This window comes from Engraulis encrasicolus, chromosome 12 (genome assembly GCF_034702125.1).
Source record: "Engraulis encrasicolus isolate BLACKSEA-1 chromosome 12, IST_EnEncr_1.0, whole genome shotgun sequence".
Taxonomy (NCBI): Eukaryota; Metazoa; Chordata; class Actinopteri; order Clupeiformes; family Engraulidae; genus Engraulis; species Engraulis encrasicolus.
The window spans coordinates 11,936,419-11,959,075 of record NC_085868.1 but is presented as its reverse complement, the minus strand read 5'-3'; the positions used below and the strand labels follow the sequence as shown (position 1 = coordinate 11,959,075).

Sequence of the window (22,657 nt, the reverse complement as noted above, 5' to 3'; positions counted from 1 at the left end):
AGCTAGATATTCTGTTCAGAGGGACTCCTGTCGCAGTGCCTGCGCAAGCGCAAACCTGTTCGTTCTAGTCCAGTTGAGAAAAGAAAAGATGGGGGATGCATAACTTCTCACTATGTGGCAGGAAGAAGCCATTCACAACACTGACGGTATCTGAGTCTGGAGCACTTTTTGGCAGAAAGAAGGGGAGGGGAAGGCTCGGCCGTAGAATCGGGGTTGACTGCTCCTATCAAACGGAGGCTGCTTGGGGAGACTGAGGAAAGCGAGAGCGAAATATTCACCTTTGCCTGTTGTAAATTTACACTCACGCGGGTAAGCACGCAAATCCACAAAGGTTCCAAAAGCAGTCTACCTCGGGGAGCACGAGACAAATGAGTTGTGTGTGAAAGTACGCGCGCGACTGGACATCAAAGCGAGGTGAAAGGAGGCTGTTTTCAGGCATTTTGTTTTCATTTGAAAATGTGTTTCTTGTCAGACTGAGTACAGTCCCTCCTTTGTTCGGCTGCACGGTTTCACTGCTCTCTCCTCTGCTGCGGGGATTGTAAATAATAGTGAAGCAACATGGCTGACATTGCCGCTGCTGCCAGCGTAGCTAATGTACCATGGAGGTTGCTATGCTATGTAGCAAGCTAATGCAGATGGTATTTATCTTGCATTGCATCAAATACTGTAAGGTAGCCAGTTTGCTAGCCAGGTATTGTTTTCATTCTGAATCGCCTTGTATTGCGTTATGATACTAGTATGGATTCAATGTGTAAACAATTAGGTCAACCAGCCTTGCAATCCTGGATAGATTTTGTAATTTTACAAATAGAAAGATGACATTAACATTTAGTGATTGTTGCCATTTGCAGTTATCATATTTGTTTAGGTATCGTTAACATTACTTTAATCATGAAACATCAACAGCAACAACATCCTCCTATGAGCAGAATGTCAGCTAGTGAGCTGCTTTGTAGTTTTTTTTCCTGTCAAAACAATTGTTTAAATGGGAGTGAGCCAGTTTTGAATAACATGCACCTATCAAGGCATAGATCAGTGTATATTTTTTTAATAACAAGGTTGTGTGTCAGGGTGGCTGTCGTTTCTTGGCAATTCTCCTGCGTTTTTAATGGAGGGGCTTAAAGCTAGTTTGCTAGCTAGGTCAATAACGTTTTCCCGTCTGGATTTCAGCCTGGGCTGTAACAAAATCCGTCCAGCTGAGCGTAGGTACTGCATTGTTGAATGTCCTCGCCAATTTGAAATTTAAGGTGAGCACCACTGTCCGTTGAATAGCTAATGTTGCAACCATGACATTACAGCCAAAGGTCAAATTGCATCCTGTCACGTCTCGTCTGGTTTCTTAAAATTGATTGGCGCTGTACTACAAAACCGGCTGGCTGACGGTTAGCATGTTTTTGCAACATGGCATCATTTTTTTGTTAGAGGGGGGCGGTGGTGCCGCGCGCCGACAGCCACTTCATTTGTATGTCATGACAGTCTGTGGTACATTTTCTGGCGCCCCCTCCGCAAGCACCTGAGCACCCACGCCAGCTATGCTATGTTTGGTTATTGGTGGAAAAACATAGTTTGACCATTTTAGCTGTTTTGTCTTCGGCAATGATGACCTCATTGCTGTCTGCTCACACACATGCCATTGGTGGGAGTATTATCATTTTTGCTTTGACTCTTATCACAGCAGTGTTGGTTTGAGGAGCTGAAAGAGTCTTTGATTCTACAACAAAAACATGCTCCTCCAATCCGTTTTCACCATGCCGTATGTTTACCATTATGAAACAGTGGCATACATTCATTTCTAACAAATATTGAATAGCCCTACGTGTCTGGCCTGCACATTAGTAGAGCGACATCTGTGAAGAAGGTTGGCAATGTTGTGTCTTGTGATGAGTGATGGACTTTTATTTTGATTATAACGTCTAAAAGACACCACGTTGGTGCATTGAACAGTTGGTATAAGGGGCCCCAAGGTTGGTTAGTGTGGTTTCACCAGTGGTTTTGTTTCCTTGACTTCAGTTTCAGTAGATATTTGGTTTTCAGGTGGCTGTGCGAAGCATGCTTTAAGTGGATTCTTATATTAAATTCCTTATTCCTCAATTGTTAGTAAATGAACCTTATTGCAGGGTGAAATTAGACAAATTGGTTCTGTAATAGGGTACGTACCTGTTTTGCCTGGGTACTGTTCCCGGGTTGGCTGTTTTCCCTAGTTTGAAAGTGTCACATTATGCAGGGCAATTTCTGTGTGACCACCTGAGACAATGTTTAACTGTGCCTGGACCAAAACCCACCCCTTAACCCCATTGATTTTTAAAAACTGACCAGGGAACTTAGGACCCAGGGAACATGGAGCTCAGCAAATTTAGGGATGAACCCCTTGTATTTGTACTGTATTGGGTATTGTAGTATGAAACCAAAGCCCAGAGTTACTGCATCACCCATGTACAGCCTCATGATGACGTAAATTAAAGGAGCACCATAACTTCAACATGACTTGAGAGTTACTCTGATCAGTCTGATTACTCTGATCAATGGCACGTTTTACGAAGCCTCAATGAACGAACCCCTTTAATGTTAAGTCATAAGAGTGAGATCGCCGAGCTAGCTTGGATTTGTTTTCATATTGCATGGACACATTGGTTCTCTGCCTGAACACATATAGAACATTTTATTTAGATTAATGGCAGTTTTTACAGTTCAGCTTAATGCAAGACTGGAAGATATTCCAGTGTGTGCTCATGTAATTTACTCGAATCATGTCTCTTCACTGCTTTGCTTTGGTGTGCATTTATCACGTCACTTATTTGCATGAATGATTAGATATTTTTAAAGCGTTCCCACTGGCTACCAGTGACTTGGTTTTGAACTGCTAGTGTAGGTGTCAATACGCTGCTTTTTCTTTCCTTTCCACTGTACATTTGTGCTAATCATGTAGATGCAGTGTACAGTAAAAATAAAATGTGAGCTTGAGTACAGAGGGGTACATTGCACATACCATGTGCAAATAAGTTGTAATCTTTTCTCGCCTGGGTGTGTGTGTCATCAGTTTTAGTTTCAACTTCCTGTGACACCTCCACGTTATCCAAAAAAGTGTACCAGTAGTCCTCCTAACTGAGCACACGTCCCTTGAGTAGAAGTATAGCCCACACAGGAATTCAACCTTGTGATACAACCATCTCCTTGAGAACAGCTGAGGGTAGACCACGTCTATTCTTCTGACCTCCACTTGTTGTCAAGGGAACGGAAAAGAGGAAAAAGACATTGTTTCCACTGAATTCTTCAAGCCTGGGTTCTATAGAATGTGCATTAAGCTGTGGCTGGCCGTTGCATGATTGACAGGGTTTTCTGGTTCTGTTTATTTGACCACCCTGGGCACACGGCCAAAATACTTCTGGTAGTTTTATGGCTATTTCATTTGCACTCAGATGGGATGTGCATAATCTTCTGAAATGTATAGTTGCTGCTGGTGTCCATTTGTAGGATTATGTTTTGTTAGTTAGTTACCCTAGATGTTGGATTCTTAAAGGCCCAAAAATGTATTTTGATATGTCTGGAGTTCTCAACTCTACAAAATTCAGTACATCATGAAATGCAATAGCATGTTAGTATGTTTTAGAAACATCAACCAAAGCAGGCCATTTGAAAAGGAACATAATTTGCCTAAATGTATCTCTGTTTTAACGAGACATAACATCAACATGTCCTCACCCTGCTATGGTTCAGTGTGCATTATGAAGTTGAACTATGTGAGGAAAAAAAAATCTCCATTCATCTATTCATCGTAACATTACTTTTGCTAATAGACTTGAAAGCTGAAACGCATACAAACACTCAAATACAGACACAATACTTGTATGAATGACTACTCTGCCTTGTGCTGTGGCGTAAATGTTGCTTTCTACCTATCCACAATAGGTATGAAAGTCTAATTCAAGGTTAAGGTGTCTGAATGTCAGTCATGACTCACGCGATAGCATCTTGAATGGATGCACATTAATATCAGCTAATAAGCTAATTATTGTTAGGTGTGTTGTTTGCACGGGTCTGTTTGCAGCTTTCATTTCTTCGTAGTACTTCCTATGGACAGATTTAAGTACTTAGTATTTATTTGGAAATGGGGCCTAAAAATTAGCAGGGTGTATTTGAAGTCCTACCTGCACTGAATGGCTACGTTTGTGATGTGTTGGAGAGAGCAGTACCTGTGGTTTTATTTGGGCAAGTAGGCCATCTCGCTGAGGTCAGTGGGTGCACCACAGAGACATTGTGTTCTTTTCCGCAAAATAGAGGTATGTGTGTAAAGGTATACCGTTCAGGGCAGTTAGCCAAATTGATTGTATTTAATTAATTGAAATCCAAATGTGTGCACTGTGACCCAATCTACAGAGCACTGACTTGATTATTTAAATGGGTAGTTGTGCACAGAACAAACTACCGTAGTCAAATGATGATATACTATAATAATCAACAATGATTGGACTACCAAATTGGCATAGCAACACAGCAAGCAAAACTCACATTTATGCATTTATATGGAAAATGTGGGGTTTTGAGATATTTCCCCAATTTTGAGTCTCATTATTGACCAAGTTACTTGATGAGACATATGAGATTATCTTTCCACTTCAGTGTGAATAGCTAAAGCAAGCCTTAATCCCCTAACCTGAGAGAGTGAGGAAGATCCCACTACGTAGTAGAGGATTTATTTTACCCGTTGCCATGTTAAACAATGATGTACGGTTTTTGGACCATATCCCCAGTGGTGCAGACCACTCTCTCACACTATGTACTAGCATCTGTCTAGCACCTTCATTATTGCTATTGTGCACTGTGCACCCCCAACTTTCAAACATTTGTAGATTATACTTCTGTACTTAAGTTGGTGAGGCCTCTGTGAGATAAAACGTGGAATAGCCAGCCAGACAGCTTTACATCATAGGCTACTTACTTGTGTGTTAGTATGGTGTAACTCTGACACTGCCCTAGGTGTACGGCATCAGATTTCATTCTTTTGTCCCATTGAATGAGTTTTCCTCTTTCTGCTCTGAAGTCCCATTGCCACTGATTTTAGTGGACATGTTTTATCTGTCTAAACAGCCACGTCTTTAAAAACAATATCTGAAAGGTAAGTTAAATGTAGCTTATTGAGATGTTTTCCCAATGTCGCAATAAGGTATTGTTACCTTAATCATGGTGTACGTACAAATGTGTCCTATAATTTAGTGACCTGCGCTGGCAGCTCAGCTCAGTCTCAGCTCGCTCAGTCAACAAATTAAATATCCTAGGACCTAGATTGGGGACATCCATATATTCAAAGTTTTCCCAACACTGGCCTTGTATTGTTCTACATCATTAGGCCTAGGGTGATTGTTAAGCTTTTATAGATTGCTGAGCACCCCACACTTTAACCAAAGATAACTAAAGAAGATCAAATGTGTCATGCCACAGCCACCTCCTGAATGGCTTAGATCAGTGTTTCTCAAAGTGGGGCATAAGCCCCCCTGGGGGGGCACGGAGGCATCTCAGGGGGGGCGTGTGACATCTGATTTTGGGGTTTTTCCCCCCAAGGAAATTATTTCCTGTCTCGCCAATAAGTTTAAAACCCTCACCAACATTATATTATTAATTGTCATGAATTTGAATAGTATAGGAAATGAACACACATCTGCATTCGACTGCAGTCCCTCTTTGTTTAAATTCCACCAGTCACCTTTCCTTTGATTCTGCGCAGTGATCGCAAAATCAGTCTGCACGAGTAATGCTGTTGCTTGGGAGTGGGGGGGTGCTCGGAAGTATTCAGACCCTCTGAAGGGGGGAATGATGGAAAAAGTTTGAGAACCACTGGCTTAGATCATAAATATACTGCACCGCCATGTTCATTCTTCTGCTAATCTTTGCCCTGACAGTTTTCAAAACAAAGACTAAAGAAACAAAAGAGGAAAGACAAAACAGGGAGCTCCAAGACTAGGGGGAGGGACTTAACCATCCTGGGAATATTGTCAGGTGAAATCTAACGCTTCTCTGTATTCTCAACAAATGTTAAATTCTTAACACTGTTTTTGACATATTAAGAATACACTGCTTTAGATTTGACAACTGAAGGTCCTTCTGTTTCTCTTACCTTTATTTTCTTGCCTTACAATATTCATTGGAAGATGACTTAAAACCTGTTTACTTATGCCATAGTAGAGTAGGGGAACTCTAGAGTCAGGAACTTGTTGGCTGAATGAACTGGTTCAAAAGTCTGTAGAATTTGAATGGGTTGTGGAGGTGAACTGTTAAAGAACTCAACCACAGGGTGGTACGGTAGCTCCCCAGGGATGATGATGATGATGCTGCTGAGGAGGATGATGATGATGCGGATTATGAGGATGCTTAGAATGATGCTGATGATGATGAGGATAATGCGGAGGATGATGATGATGATCTGGATGAAAATGGAGATGAGAATGAGGGTGGTTACTGCTTAGTCATGATAACATGAGATATAATTACATGCCTGTTCCAAATGCATGTCTGTTGATTTACAGTTCCACATAAAGTCTTTGCGATTACAGTGTTTTGGACAACAAAAGAAATTTGAACATAGATTCTCCACAATACAATATTACAATATATGGTTGGCTTGTAAATGTGTTTGCGCTGCCATTCATGTTAAGTGAAACAATTTTATTTTTTATCATGGCAGAATTTTAGTACAGCTGACTTTTCCTCCAAGAAATGTTCTTGTACTGCTTAAAATGTAGCCACCACCATGATATAACAGGGTGGCTGTAGCTGAAGATAAACTGTTTTGGTGCTGAAACGGGTCCAATATACTGACTCAGATACCTGGACCAGATGTTGATGATGACACTGATCTGATTCATGTGGTCAATCTGTTTAACTGATGTTTTTTAATGTCCCGCCATATTAACAAATTCAGCCCATGCCGTGTGTCCACATCGCACTACGTAACATCTGGACATTTTATGAAAAGGTGAGCTAAAGCTAAAAACAAATGGCCAGCCATTTTAGTGTCCTACATTCTATCTAAAGAAATTGAGACCCTGGTTACTTTTTTGATGCTCTGTGTTGAAACTGAACCAAACTGAAGGCATTTGTGTCAGGGGATTCTTACACGTCACGGATTCAGTGCTAGGTTTGAAAGGTAGACTGATGTGCCCACCTCCAAAGTAAAGGCTTGTCTACATGATGCAAAAACAAAGCCATCTGAACAAAAAAAAATGCTTTCCTCGTTAGTGAAATTGGCGAGGAGAGGGTATTCTCTTCACCCAACATAAGACATACTTTCTGTAATTGGGGTATCTTAACACTGTATTCTGAACCAGACAGGACCCTGTTTTGTGTATCCTTATGGGAGCAAACCCCGTCTGAGTTCACCCACTACCGATCTTGTCTGACTGAATACATCCTAAAATCCTGCTAGTGTAGCATCCTGTAGCAGATGGTCTTTTACATCTCCTCTGACAGGCACCGTAATGGATGACGCCATATGCCCGCAATGATTGTGATTGGCAGGTTGCTCTCTCTCTCTCTCTCTCTGTCGTTTTTGTAGCACATCACCTCAGTCAATATATTATGGATCAGTGTGGCGGTAAATAATGTACCCTTCATGTTGACGCCTGCCTTGGGATCTGATTTCCAAGTGAGGCAGAGAAAAAGGGGCCAGTTAAGTTATATGATGGCAAACCTCGAAAGCCACCACAGCTACAAACTGTGACACAGTGACGATGTTGTGATGCAGTGTGAGTATATTCAAATGCCTTTAGCAGAGCCTCAACCGAACTTAATATCCGACATTAAGTATGTTTGAGAGTCATCCTTCTCATCTCAGATACTGGCATCACTGCAGTGTAATATAACAAATGTCATCATCATGGTGATAACTTGGTGCCTTGGTTTTTTTTTCTGAGCAATTCCTTTGAAATAGGTTTAGCCCTTTGGTGCAGATGAGATCGCTGGCAATCCAACTTACTATTTGGTGAAAAAAAGCTCAACAACATAACATTGGTATGGCATTACCAAGAGTGTTCTCAGTAACAGATGATGCGTTGGTCATTACCATTTTGGTAACAAGCTTTCAACAGAGGGTCTGCATGAAAGGGTTAAAGGCATTAACTTGTATCGGAACCTCTGGAAACTCATAATGAGGATCACATCAGCATTTTAAACCTTCCTGGGGTTGATGACATGAAAGCTTTTGGATGTGTTTGTGTATTGGCGCAATGGTTGATTAGTGGTAGTAATCTTTTAGTCTGCTTCAGATGAATTAGATTTCAAATTAACTTTTCATTTTTGCCCTCATTCTCACCCTCTCAAAATCACTCTTTTGCTCTCTCTCTCTCTCTCTCTCTCTCTCTCTCTCTCTCTCTCTCTCTCTCTCTCTCTCTCTCTCTCTCTCTCTCTCTCTCTCTCTCTCTCATACACACAAATCTTACTCGATGGACTGTTGCCATGGAATCCATTTCCAGAAGTTATTTTTCTTTCCAAAGCTTTTATACACAAAGGCACCTTGAGAAATTTGGTTTGTATGTACTCATTGGTATATGTGTGTATGTGACAACAGTTAAGAAGTGCTATATAGTTTATCTTTAATTAGAGAGAGGAGGAGACAGAGAGCGAGAGAGAGATCTCTCCATCCCTCAGTGAGGGAAAGGCTATCAGCATTACTTTTCTGAGCTTGCACAGCTCTAAGGAAGGCTTCAAATCTCTTTGTACTGACAATAAAGGCTGTTCTTTTCTGTCTTCTATTCTCTGATGCACTGTTGTCGCCCTCTTCTCTTCTCTCCTCCCAGGCTTTAGGTGTAGCAACCCGAGCTCCCCGTGAGGTGTTCCCCCACACGGCTGTGAGTAAGAGGGGTGGGGCGGCAGTGGTGGCCCTCCTGCCCAGGAATTCCCCCCCCAACAAGTCACCTCACCGGATGTGTGATCAGCGCTGAACCCCCATTTCCACCATCTGCCTGGTTTTTGTTTTGCTCGACTGGATCCGACTGGACCGTACCCTAGGAGTTGTAATCACGCCTTTTGTGTCGTGGGGCTTTTTTTGGTGGACACAGTTCTGGAGAGTCGTCGTCGTCACAGAGCAGAGGTTTTCTCAGTAAAGCCGTGTGCCCACCAAAAAAGGAGCACCAGTTGTTTTTTCACCCTAGTCTGGCAGCTTGGCTGCACCCCTAAGCCAGATGAATGAAGACCCCATTTGGGAAGAGCGCGGCGCAGAGATCCCGAGCTGATGCAGGTACTACTAGGGTGGCTCGATTATGAGAAAAATCAATATCATGATTATTTCAGGCAATATTGATATCACTATTTTTTTAGACAATATTTCTTTTTAAGACAAATAATTGTGCTGAACAATTCACAATATTCCCCTCCCTTCAGCAGTGTGAGTGGAGGGCCATAGAGAAACACGCAGTGGTGTTCTGCATGGGTGTTGGGTAGCATGTCTGCTCTGTGCTAGCAATGGCTCAATTGGAGGAGAATGTATTGCACAAAGCTTAGTCTACCTTTTGGCAGTATAGGCAAATGACAAAAAAATTGTTTGAGCTTGACATTATGAAGTCTGATGTCTTTTAACAGCAATATTGATATCGCAATATAAAATCGATATATGGCACAACACTACTACCACCTCTTCCACAGTGTGATGTTGCCATAATGGCTTTCAAGTGTAGCTTGCTGCGAAGTGTTCTCTTATGACGGTTTAATTTGTGGTTTTGCTTCTTTTTTTTTCTCCCCCGCTTCTTTTGGCTGCGCTCCTGAAGGCCACGCAGGTGTGTCTGCAAATATGATGAAGAAAAAGAACTCGCACAAGTAAGTATTTCTCTCCTCAATCACGATCATGCATACCTTCATGTAAAAAAAAAATCACAGAGTAGGATTTGAATATCAGTGGAATTTTATTGCTTCCGGTGATGTGGAACATTCCCAAAGTGCTCAGGAAATTGCGGGGGAAAAATGAAGACTGTATTAGGTGTAGGGAAAGCAAACGTTCTTTGAAAGAGGGGGAAAAAATCACTCCTCGAATCTTCAGAAAGACTTTTATTGTTTTATGTCATATTTAATAACATAAAACCGGGTACCAACCCACACGTAGCGGCACTGACAGCCCTCTGCAGGGTGTTGCTTTATTGCAATTTGTTTATAGCTGCAATATTACATCAATCTTTTTATCCCAACAGAAATGAATGGGGATTAAGTACTCTACTGTAATAAAGCATTATGGAAATGTCACAGCAGTTCCACAGTACAGTTGATATGTCATAGCAGTTCCACGGTACAGCATTTGTTATTAATTGGTAAGATTACTTAGTAATACAGTACAGCTGCCAAACATAAAATGCATGCTTGGTGACATTTTTCCGCATAAATATAAATGATCAATGTTTGGAATGTTTGTTTTTGTTTTTGCAGTTTTATGTTATTTTATTGGACCATATGAAAAGTAAAAACTACAAATGTAATGTAAAATGTCTGTCAAAATTCCATTGTTGAAGCACTGGAGGTCTGGCTGGCTGGCTGTAGAGCATTATCTTTCTACAGTGGTGACCAGGGTTTGATTCAGTTGACTATTGTCATATCTTAACCTGACCATCAATGCACAGAGACTGCTCATTAGCAATGATGTAGACTTTTTGAGCTAGTTTTAATTTGAAATACATTGGTAGTCTTAAAGCTAGGCTGGTTGCATACGTCACGCACAGAAGTCAGTGGTTGTGACAGATCCAATCACTTTGAACTTCAACAGTCCACCTTCAGGAAAACAGTGTTCCTCAATACAGTACAGCCAAGCCCTTAGTGTGGAATGTAGTATATTGGAAGGGGCTGGTTTTATGGCCAGGCTCAGGCAGTGTTATACTGTACACTAGGGCTGTAACGATATTGTATCGAACCGAGAAATCGTGATACACAGAGTCACGATACTGTATCGTGATACAAGGAGGCAGTATCGTGATACGCCCTTTCAAATTTGTATTACCCATTAGTCCAGAAAACAACCTTATGATTTGATGTGATAGTGTTTCCAAACTTCAGTGGAGATACATTTCATAAATCGTGGGGTGTATCGAACCGTAGGTCAAAAATTGTGATACGAACCAAATCGTGAGTTGAGTGTATCGTTACAGCCCTACTGTACACACACTATGGCAACAAGAAAGGACACTGACAACATGCAGTATGATGCCATCATTTTTACTACAGGTTGTCCTTGTAACTTTTACGCCTGTTGTCCTTGTATTGAACAATATACCACCAGTGGAGAATTAGTGTATGGAGCAGTGTGTTCTGCAAGAACATTTTAGGTCTTACGAAACGCTGCGCATACATATTGATGTACACATACATAGAGGCATCATATTCACCCACAAGCTGCTGTTATTGCTATGCTTGCCTAAGCTAAGGAGCTGGACTGTGTTTTAGCTGACGCAATATAAGCGCTTATCCTGCAGAGGAGCTGTTATTGAACACGAGACAGTTGGACACAGTGGGTCAGACTGACCTTGGGTGGCCAATGTCCATGGTGTTTTTTTTTTTTAATCATTGTTATTCCTTCTGTCCATCTAACCCAACCTAAACTTTCACCTCAGTCACCTGGGTAATGGTGTCCTTCTCTGAATCCGAATAATGATAACATGACTGTGACCGACTGTAAATTGACCATAGGTAATGAAATATTGATCATTTTGAATCAGTCGATTTCTCTTCTCAGGCAAATCACCTGGTGCTCATTACATACTGGTGATCAATGAATTATTTTTGCTGGCAGGAAACACCAGGCTAGCATTGGGCCCACCAAGCCGTTGTGTGGAGCCAAGGCAACAGTTGCATTGTTTTGTTTCATAGTGCATGCAAACACGCAGAGGTAGCTCAAACCTTGCTCAGAAATTTCTGTCCAACACGGGTGACTTCAAGTAATTGGTCTCTCCTATCTTGATTACTCATCATTTACCATCAGCTGATATATCTTAGAGATTCAAATTCACTACTGAAAATTGCAATAGTTTTAATTGTCCAGAAAACTAATAATGAATTCTTTCCTATGTCGCTGGCCTTAGAAAACACAAGGCCAACCTGGACCCCAGTAAACCGATGCCACAGCCGTGGCGTTCCATAGATAATGCACTATATTGTAAAAAAAAAAAATCATCCTTGTTTCAAATATATATATTTTTTTAGAAATAATTGTAATTGTTCGAACAAGTAATCATATTCTGATGTCTTTGGTCTTAGAAAACACAAGGCCACCCTGGGCCCCAGCAAGCCGGTGTCGCAGCCTCGGCGGAACATCGTGGGCTGCCGCATCCAGCACATCTGGAAGGAGGGCAGCACGGCGTCGCAGTGGAAGGGCACGGTGCTGGACCAGGTGCCCGTCAACCCCTCGCTCTACCTGATCAAGTACGACGGCTTCGACTGTGTCTACGGCCTGGAGCTGCACAAGGACGAGCGCGTGCAGGGCCTGGAGGTGCTTCCCGACAGGCTGGGTGAGTGCGGTCACGAGGTTATTCTAATCTGCAGGGTGCAGGGTCTTGCTATAACAGTGTTTCCCAAAGTGGGGCGGAAGCCCCCCTAGGGGGGCGCGGCGGTATTGGAGGTGGGGCGCGTGAAGTCAGAAGGTTATTCTTTTTTAATACTTTTCTGCTTTGTAAAGTGAATGTGTTGACTTAATGGCAATCACAATATATTCATTAATTTATTCACTTGTATTTAGAGAACATCATAGGCCATATACGTGTATATTAGGCTCTAATAAACTTTACGAAGGCCTATTTATTTGTATTTTCGTAACCATTTTGCTCGAGGGGGGCGCAGACAGACACCCTTCCTCTGAAGGGGGGAATGGCAGGAAAAGTTTGAGAAACACGGCACTATAATCTGGTTTACTGGGTTTCCCCTGGAGGTGCTCCCCGACAGGCTGGGTGAGTTGGTCAACCACAGCTCTTCTCTTATGATTGTTCTGCTCAGTAAAAGGTAGTAACTGGAACTGCACGAGATGTCAAAATGACGGTTTGAGTTCATAAGAAGGCGTACCTTTACAGGCTGGGCGAGTCAGGCAGTAAGTCTATTTGGCTGATGAAGCTAGCGAAACTACCGCATGTGTTGAGATGGAGGCTAGATTGCACCTGGAGGTGCTTCCAAACAGGCTGAGGCAGTCGGTCAACAAGGTCGTTCTGCTCTGGCTCATGAAGCTCCTCTAATCCAAAACACAGTAGCGACACACCAAGCATTAAAGTGATACTGTCCCATTTTTGGAAATGAGCTTATTTTACACCTCCCCTTGAGTTAAATAATAGGGTTTTACCTTTTTCCCTGTACTTTCAACTGTTCTCTTGATATGGCAGTGCAAATTTTACCTCTATGCTAGCAGTTAACATTGAGTCCTATGAGCTGATTTCCAAAAATGGGACAGTATCACTTTAAACGGCAGTAGGCTTAAAGATCAACTTCCAATAAAAACGTTTTTACTCGCTCCTTTTGAAATATGGGCGGTCACCCCCAGTGACACACACATGCAAGGCTTCCTAGTGGTGTGTCACCTCCCCATGCTGTTTCTCCCAATATTCAAAGACTGTACAGAGCTAGGAGCGAATCATGAAGAGCCTGTATGTGTTACGTCACACTGAAAAACGGGGTTGCCTACGTGGGTTTATGTCGGTCCATTTTTCTAGAAACATATCGAGCAATCTTTTTTCCGCTTGTTTTCAAAACAAGCGACGGCTGGTGGCACGAAACCTAGCCTAGCTTAACCTAGCTATCAGCTGGTTGCTACTCTCAGATACACACAGAGCAGGAGGTGGGAGCCAATCAGAGACGCCTCATTTTTGCGTCACGGATATCCATGAGAAAGACTGGAAAACCCTGTTGTTTGTCCACAAGCCACTTTACAAGCCTATGAAGACGGCTTGAAACATAGCAAACCAGTGTGTCTAAAATGCACTTTAGACTGTGGCTTCTCTCAGTAGCACCTGTGTTGTCTTGCTTTCTCCTATTGAGCTTGAAAGTCCCGCCCCTTAGTTCCGCATTTCACGGTACCTAAGCTGACCATCTAACAACATGGTAGCGAGTAAATATCTTCCGATCACAGTCATTATATGCGCTGGGCTCCAAATATGCTGTTTAAGAGGCTAGATAAAGATTATTCATGCAGAAGCATCAATGTTTTGTTCCGAGGCCGTCTGCATGAAAAATGTGAAGAAACACAGCTTTCTAAAAACTGTGGGGCTTCCTACGAAAAATTAAACAAAAATTCAGAAACAACAGATGTGGAGCTTGTGGCACAACTTGAAGGGGATCGAAATATCATTTTAATACCGCCATTGGGTTACATGCTACGATTTTCGGCTAAAAACGCTGTTGAGGTCACATGAAATCGGGGGAAGTGACGTCACTTTCAAGCTCTATTAAGAAACTACATGAAAACTTGGCCAGTGTTGTGCCTAGAACACATTGGACAGGAGAATGTGGGCAGTACCATTCAAGGTGTTGTTCTTCCCCCAGTTCCAAATGTTTGTGTCTTCACTGTACTTCCCCTTTGTAGTTTAGTCAGAGGTCTTATGGAGAGAGATACTTCAATCTAGTTCTTTTCCGGTATCCATGTGATGTCGGGTGAACGCCCCTTTAGGAGACCTTCGGTTAGGAGACCCTCTGAGTCTTGAGGTTGAGAATAAATGGAGTCCCCTTAGTGCTGTAGATGGCGGTAGCGCAATTCTTGTGCAAACACCTCAAAAAGAGAAGAAGGAGGGGTTTGAATCATCTTTATTAATCTACCCTCTTTGGTGTAGTCTTTTTCTCTGGTTAATAAAAGTGCACCTCATCGCTGTATAATTGATTCAAATGAAGTCACAGTGTTGCAGTGAAGGTTTGGTCTTGTTGTGCCCCAAATGAAGAACACTGCGAGCTCCAGTCACTGTGCTCCATCCTTCTCTTTGTTGCTTACAGCTCACCAGCAGCACAACTGATTACATTTTGGTGGATCACGATCCGGATCCAGGATTTTTTTTTTAAAAAAGGGGAATGCACAGTGTGGGTAGCTATTGAGTGCATAGTCTTATGTTTTTACTGTCATTTTTCACATGATTCTGTTTTCTGTTTTCTGTTGTCCCTGGCATCCTTGTAGCCTCGTCGCGCATCAGCGACGCGCACCTGGCGGACACGATGATCGGCAAGGCGGTGGAGCACATGTTTGAGACGGAGGAGGGCTCCAAGGACGAGTGGCGGGGCATGGTGCTGGCCCGCGCCCCCATCATGAACACCTGGTTCTACATCACCTACGAGAAGGACCCCGTGCTCTACATGTACCAGCTGCTCGACGACTACAAGGACGGGGACCTGCGCATCATGCCCGACTCTAGTGAGTGTCTTTTCTAGCTTTACTCCACTGTATTTGGCGTGTGTGGGTGTGCATGTGCTTGTTTGAGTCTTAATAAGCTGAATTGTTTATCATGCCTGAACTCAAGTGTGTGTATGTGTTTGTATTTGTTTCTGTGTGTTTTTATTATTTAGTGAAGATTATGCTTAATCCTGCTTTAAGTACTGACAGTGAAAAGTAGAATTTATTGATGGACGTTTCTGTGCTACATTCCAGTATAACAGTATGTTGTTTCAAACGATTCAGGTTTAATGAAGTTACCGGTATTCTTAACTTGTATTGAAATTGTGCTGAAATGTAAGAGGAGTAATCGTTCCGATTATATTCTTACACGCGTATACTTACAGTAGCTTTCCGTTTAGTAAAGGTGCACTTTCACACTGATGCTTGGCAACAAACTATATTTATCATACCTGGAAACAGTTGTCAAGGGTGACTAGTCTGTATTCAGTCTCTTTTTTTCAGTTAACCCATTCAACCTAATGGAACCAAAACAAGTACTTGTCACAAGCATTCCAACAAGTGATATTCCAAGCTTCAGACAGTTTTAAAAAATCCTTTCTCGTTTGGTACACCCATTTCCAGGCATGAAAATCCCTCACCTTTCGGCGAATTTCGCCGTTTTGAAATCAAAATGGGTCATTTCTGTGAATCGTGTAGATCCGAGGAGAAAATTTTAGGGGGGGGGGGAGTGGGGTGTCGAGCGAGGAGAAAAGTGTAGCGCCAAGTTACTGTATCATTGTGTAGCGCTCTACCGCAGAAAACTTTCCACAACTGACAATGACGTTTGACCAATCACAGCATTTGTTGCTGTCGGCACAGCCAATAACGTGAACGAGCTCAATCTAAGTCCCGCCCTTCATACTTATATTTGAAAGCGTTTTAAACAGGTGAAGCTTTGGTCTGCGGGGCTGGCGTGGTTGTATGAAATATCTTTCTTTTTAGTTCTAGAACATCTCTGATTATAAGAAAATGTCCAAACGATCTGTCACAGATAGTCTACACGTTTCCCGAGAGGTAGCTATTTGAGATCATGATTCTTGTTATGAGAACAGACGCAAGCATTTCGATGAGAAGGGAGTGGATGTAGTTAGCCACAGAAGTTAAGCTGTTTTCCTAATAATTTGAAACCGCATTTGCCCTGCCCACGTGAAAAAGTATTTATTCTCAAAAGAGCTCCCTTAATGAAAGCTTGGGTAGGCTTACGGCACGTTTTCCTGACGGCTATTTTAACGGGTCTGTGCGCTACGGAATGGCGAAATAGTATGCGCTACGGCCGGGGAAGAAGCGCATATCTACGCGAGGCATCCAACCTGCTTCGAATGCTGCGGCTTCTTATAGCACGCACGAGAGAGAGAGAGAGGGAGAAAGAGCGAAGCCTAACTTAGTCAATCGTTTGACACGGGACAAATTGTTTAGGAATCATGCCAAGTTTTTTGTAATCCCTTGGTAGCCTACATCTAAATTACATATTAAAAATCTAGTGGAACACGGTCAAACAGTTTTTTTTCACGGTCAAAGTTGGAGCTTTCCTATTATTTTTTAATAGGGAAACAGATATACTAGGTGAATGGACACAAATTTCAGTAGTTTATCCAAACTGTGTCAAAGATTTTTTGTATTACAAGTTGTGTGAAATATGATGATTAACTGTTCAAACGAGATCACAACCAGGCAAGCGTTGAGTGGACATTGGATAGTGTTGAGAGGAGGGGGTGCTTAGTTGCCATTGGGGGGCATTAGTCTATTTTATTTTTAAGGGGGGCATTGGCAGGGTTTTGATGAGGTCAAGGGGGAATTTATTTTTAAAAAAGCCTGAGAACCAAAACCCATTCTATCTATCTATCTATCTATCTATCTATCTATCTATCTATCTGTCTGTCTGTCTGTCTGTCTGTCTGTCTGTCTGTCTGTCTGTCTGCCTGCCTGCCTGCCTGCCTGCCTGTCTGTCTGTCTGTCTGTCTGTCTGTCTGCCCCCCTCATCAGACATGACAGCATGACAATCATGAAGTAACGAAGGCGGTTGACAGTTCTTCTTATGTTCACTGTCCCTGGGTCGCTACAGTATGCTCAAAATTCATAATTTAAAGACGGTTTTAGCTAAATTTTCTCCCATGGGAGACCATGCCCCCAGACCCCCCTAGTATGACTCTTATACAACACTATCACCCAAAAACGCCACTGCACACCACACGTGTGCGCACCGCTGCAGCACACGCGCCGCCCCGCGCCACGCCGCACCTTTCTCACCTTTTTCACCCCTGACCCGTTTTCATGCCTGCATTTCTTGAACCAGGGCATAAACACTGCACAAGCAGATACAAGACACGCTACTAAATAGATTTTTGAAGCTGGGATCTTCACCACTGCACACCAATAATCCCCACTGCACACCAACAATCTGCAGAGCCTTTGGATAAGTTTATGTGTGCTGATAATGGCTTACATCCTGGTCTTGGAGCAATACCAAATACTTGACATCTTCGGTCGCTCTACAGATAAGTCTCGTGGACAGGACACCGCAGATACTCCTTGAAGATAGATTAGTGCTTTTTTTTTGGTCACTTGGTTGTCACTCTGATAAAATAACGATTCCAACAAACAACTTAAGTTTTACTACTATTCCCTTTTTCAGCTGTCTGTATATTTTATTCATAATCTTTTGGGTCTTTGCCCATTCACTAATGTTACCTTTTTCATGAATACTTACCAACACCATCAACTTCTAAGTATTCATTATGACATACATGAAAAGGGGGATCTTCTCCATGGTCCGCCATTTTGAATTTCCAAAAATAGCCATTTTTAGACCATACTAGAAAATATTTGTTTATTACTTAGTAAACTTTCATGTAAAGATGAAATTTGGCAATAGGCAGTCCAGTTTCAATGAGCAGCATAGTTGCAGTACCTTTTTTGACCATTTCCTGCACAGTGTCCCTTTAAGTCCAGCACCCAGATGTTTGTACGTATTTGGATGTTTTGTTGTGTGGATGGATGGATGTGTGCATGTCTTTCACTAGTATTGTGCTCTGACCTTTTCCAAGTGTAACGATATTCTCTCCTGTCGACCTCCCTCCCTTCCTCCCTCACTTCCTCCCTCACTTCCTCCGTCTCCCCTCCCTCTCCTCCCTCCCTCCTTCTCCCCCTCCAGACGACTCCCCGCCGGCGGAGCGCGAGCCAGGCGAGGTGGTGGACAGCCTGGTGGGGAAGCAGGTGGAGTACGCCAAGGAGGATGGCTCCAAACGGACTGGCATGGTCATCCACCAGGTCGAGGCCAAGCCCTCCGTCTACTTTATCAAGTTCGATGACGACTTTCACATTTACGTTTACGACCTGGTAAAGACCTCCTAGGCTGGCTGGACAGAATTATGGGCCTGGATGGATGGATGGATGGAAGGGCGGATGGATGTAAGGAGTGACGCAATGTCTTCGGAGAGGAGGTCTATTGTGTTCCATTTGTCGTGGAGATGGGAGATGACTTTTCATAACAAGAACAACAAAAAACAACAGAAGATGAAAAAAACAAGAAAATCCATCAACCTTTTGCCAAACTTTTTTTGTGAAGCGTTTCATTGTGACATCCTTATCAAGAGATGGCGATGGAGCGCTGTGCTGGAGCCTTTTTAGATTGCCACTAAGTTGAGCAGCTGATTGTTTTGGGAGCAGACGCAGGAGAGGCAGAAATGGAGGGAGAGCTCTGTGTAGCACGACACTCAGCTGTCTCAGAGGAACACAAAGCTGAAGGAACTGAGCTCTTCTCAAGGCCGTGTAACCTTGAGCAAACCTTAACGAAGGGGATCTCGCAGCTTAATGACTTATTAAGGAAATAATGGAGAGAAGGAGGAGGAGAGAGAAAAGGAGATCTCATGCCTGATGAGACTTTGCACTCTGTGTAATTAAGAGTCCACTCTTTGTCTTTGTTTCTCATTGGGTAAAATCTGGCCAATGACTGACTAAAGCACTACCGGCAACCGTTGTCAGGGGTGTGGCCTCACATCCACCTGGTTTCCATGGTGTTCTGACTCGCATTACCCAGTCACTCTTTATCAGAGATTTGAAAACAGTTATTTATCATTGTATGTTTAGTTTTTTTGTTTTTTTGTTGCCTTTGTTCTTGTTTTGTTTCATTTTTTTGTGATATACAGACTGCAAATCATCCCAGCACTGGTCTGTTTTTCATTCATAAAGTTTTTCTTTTTTAAAACCTCTTTGTCCATCTGAGCGTTGAGCAGACTACTCACTGTTCTGGTGTACTCAAAAGTTGCCGACCTACAATTCTATGCCGAAAGCAGCTTGATGAATGGCAGTTTTTGTCTTAAGCACTAATGTCAATGTTATCTCTGTAAGAGGTAGAATTGGAGCACTTGAAAAGTTGATGCTACTCACTCTGTTTTATTTTTGTTATTTAATCCAAATTGGCCACTTTAAATGCTTTTGGAAATTCAAATTGAATGCATATTTTATGTCTCTCAGTTGGTTTTTATGTCTCTTAAAAACCCCTTTACCATTTCATCCATGGAGAGAAAAATAATTTAAATCGGTAACAATCATGTAAGTAGCACAATGATTATTTGTATAGGTTTTTTTTATAAAAGTCATGATTCATGCACATTGTTTGCCTTTAAAAACATGTTTTTACATTACCATTAGGTATATTTTGTCTTTACTAAATTAAAAGGTTTGTTTTCATCATCTCAAACTGTTACTCATACCTTCCAGTAGTATTCAAACCACCAAAAACCTGTGTACGTAGTTTGTCATTTCAGACCATGGTCATGTGACTTAGCTGACCACCATTTAAAAGGCAAGTATTTGGGACTCTGATCCTCCTGTTTCCTCCGTTTTAGGCATTTGTTTGAAAAGCCTTCTTAACTGTCCATTTTGCCTCAATTTGCGCCTAAACAGCCGTGCCTCATGCTATTGTGTCCTTGTGTATGGTCAGTTATTTAACGCTACATCTACATTCATCCTCAACCATTTAGCTTTTTTTTTTCCCACTCCTCCAACAGACATTAGTGAGCTCTGTGGATGGCCAGGGCCTCTTTGGAATGTTACAATTTTTCTTCGAGCTACCCAGCAGAGTCTCAACGTACACACACACACACACAGAGAGCGCGCACACACACACACACAGCGCGCGCGCACACACACACAGAGCGCACACACACACAGAGCGCACACACACACACAGCGCACACACACACACAGCGCACATACACACACACACAGCGCACACACACATACACACAGCGCACGCACACACACACAAACACCAGCACACACACACACCGAAGGAAAAGTCCCAGATGTTCCTCATTACCTCACAGAGTAGTGTTCAGCTCCTGGTGCACATATTGTACTGCCCGCCTGCCCGCCCAGCCCAGCCCAGTCCACCTTCTCTGTGACTCTGCACTTCATGCACACCACAAGGTGCCCTCTCTCACAGTGCCCTGCTGTTGTGATTTCATCTTTCTTTTTTTGCTGCACCAGCAAACACAAACCATGTTATTCTTAACGTGTAACAAAGCAGAACTAAGATGTTTTTGGCACACTTTGAAGTCTTCTTTTTTTGTTTGTTTGTTTTAATTTTTGTTATTGTATCTCTCACCCATGATATTTTATTAGCTCTTATTACTGTTTGAGACAACCCACTCTAGGCCCGATGTAGCTCTCTGCTGTCAAGGAGGCCTACTGTGAGCTGAACCTGAGACTGCAGTTTCTAAAAAAGTTGGCAGATTGCCTGACGAAACAAACAAAAAAGACTAATTTGGAACGTTTGGAAACAGCATGAAAAAACCTATCAGTTACTTTTTTGAGCTGAAAAGGAGAACTAAGCGTGGTCAGAGCTGGTCCTTGCTACGCTGTTCATCCAGTCAGTCAGGCAGGCAGCAGTCTTCACAGGGTCCGCTTCAGAGTGAGGCCTCCCTCTGTGGAGAAATGAAGCAGCAGCAGTGTGTGTTTGTCTGCCCTGTGTGTGTTAAATCATTGCTGCCCATCATGGTTTTCTGTACTGAATATGCAGTGTCTTCAGCCAATAGGCGTCAGTCCTATTCCCAGTTAAACACCATCTGTCCTTATTCAGAGAACACATTCAGTGCAAATAATTTGGGGGAAAAAAAGAGAGAAAAGAGACTCCTTCTGTGGACTGGCCTTTTACATTTACCTACTGTAGTATCGTACTGTGTTTTTGATGTGGGTTCGACGTGGAAAGATTCAAGACAAAAAAATTGAAAGAGAAAAAACCTAATTCTAGACCCTTCTTTTTTGCATGAGTAGAAGCTGTGTAAATGTAAGTTTAGTGTGATGCATGTGTTTTTTGTCTCCATTTCAGTTACCTGTTCCCGAGAAAAAGGAAATCAGATTTTTTATGTTGTATTGCTAATTGTGGAAGGTCCCTTTTTATTATTTGTTTGCAATTTCTTTCAAAAGAGAAAGAAAAAAAAACAATAACAGAAGTATTTTTTATTTTGTTTTGTACTATGCGCTATAGAATCAAATGCACTGGTGTGTCTGTCATGTAGAGTGCCAACAGAGGAATGGGGTTCCAGTGTTAACACAGCATTTGAGGGATCATATCTTTTACACACTGCTCCAACTCTACACAAAAATACGAGTTATTTATATGTATGTATCCTTTTACCAGTGCCATAACGAAAAAATCATCTTAAAAGATTAAGAACAGCCTTATGTGATGATGGGTGTGTAGAGAGAATCGAAGAATGAAAACTGTGTATTCAGATCTTATATGAAGGGTGTATGCATGGGTGTGCGTATGTTATTGAGTCCTTCTAATGACATATCGGATTAAACAGTGTACATTTTCACAAACAATAAGCATAAAGTGGATAATTAACTAGGGATGTTAAGGTTTCATTTACAATAATGATTGTGTGAAGCGTATTACAGTATAATGCATATGGTCCCTTTGAGATGCTGTTCTTTGAATACATTGTAAAAAACAGTGCAATTTGATGGTCAGAGATACATGTATAGTTGCTTCTCTCTTCGAGCTAGCTATATAGCTTCTATTGGACCATTTTCTTTTTTTTGTCGTCGTTTTCAAAACATGTAGATACTCCCATTTTATTTGCATTTAGAGGTATAAACACATTTTAAAAAACTTACTTAATTCTGTAAGTAATTTTTATAATTATTATGTAAGTCTATCCTTATAACATTAAAAAATAAAAACGTTATGTGACATTGTGTACTCATGTTTTTGCAAATAAAATGCTGTTTTATTATCGTGTGTACAAGTGTGTGTGCATGCACTTTGGTGGTGTCCACAGTGTGGTTCAT

The 22,657-nt window shown here is 42.1% G+C and overlaps 1 protein-coding gene across 3 annotated transcripts; it reads left to right on the top strand.

The window, feature by feature from the left end:
- Nucleotides 1-48: 48 nt before the first annotated feature.
- On the top strand, nt 49-22,602 carry LOC134459334 (spindlin-Z). 3 transcript variants are annotated; one of them, XM_063211657.1, is made up of 7 exons: nt 49-309; nt 8,787-9,226; nt 9,753-9,801; nt 12,220-12,451; nt 12,887-12,905; nt 15,104-15,337; nt 18,510-22,602. In XM_063211657.1, the coding sequence occupies exons 2-7, from the start codon at nt 9,175-9,177 to the stop codon at nt 18,707-18,709; spliced, it is 786 nt and encodes a 261-aa protein (XP_063067727.1). In that variant the 5' UTR covers nt 49-309; nt 8,787-9,174; the 3' UTR covers nt 18,710-22,602. The 3 variants fall into 3 exon arrangements, with proteins under 3 accessions (XP_063067727.1, XP_063067725.1, XP_063067726.1); XM_063211655.1 differs by lacking the exon at nt 12,887-12,905 and having other exon boundaries at nt 12,220-12,470; XM_063211656.1 differs by lacking the exon at nt 12,887-12,905 and having other exon boundaries at nt 49-414; nt 12,220-12,470.
- Nucleotides 22,603-22,657: the final 55 nt, after the last annotated feature.

Coding starts and splice junctions, on each gene's coding strand:
- LOC134459334 (XM_063211657.1), top strand. CDS start 9,175: ATGAAGACCCCATTTGGGAAGAGCGCGGCGCAGAGATCCCGAGCTGAT. Junction 9,227..9,752: donor GAGATCCCGAGCTGATGCAG/GTACTACTAGGG, acceptor GCGCTCCTGAAG/GCCACGCAGGTGTGTCTGCA. Junction 9,802..12,219: donor AAGAAAAAGAACTCGCACAA/GTAAGTATTTCT, acceptor CTTTGGTCTTAG/AAAACACAAGGCCACCCTGG.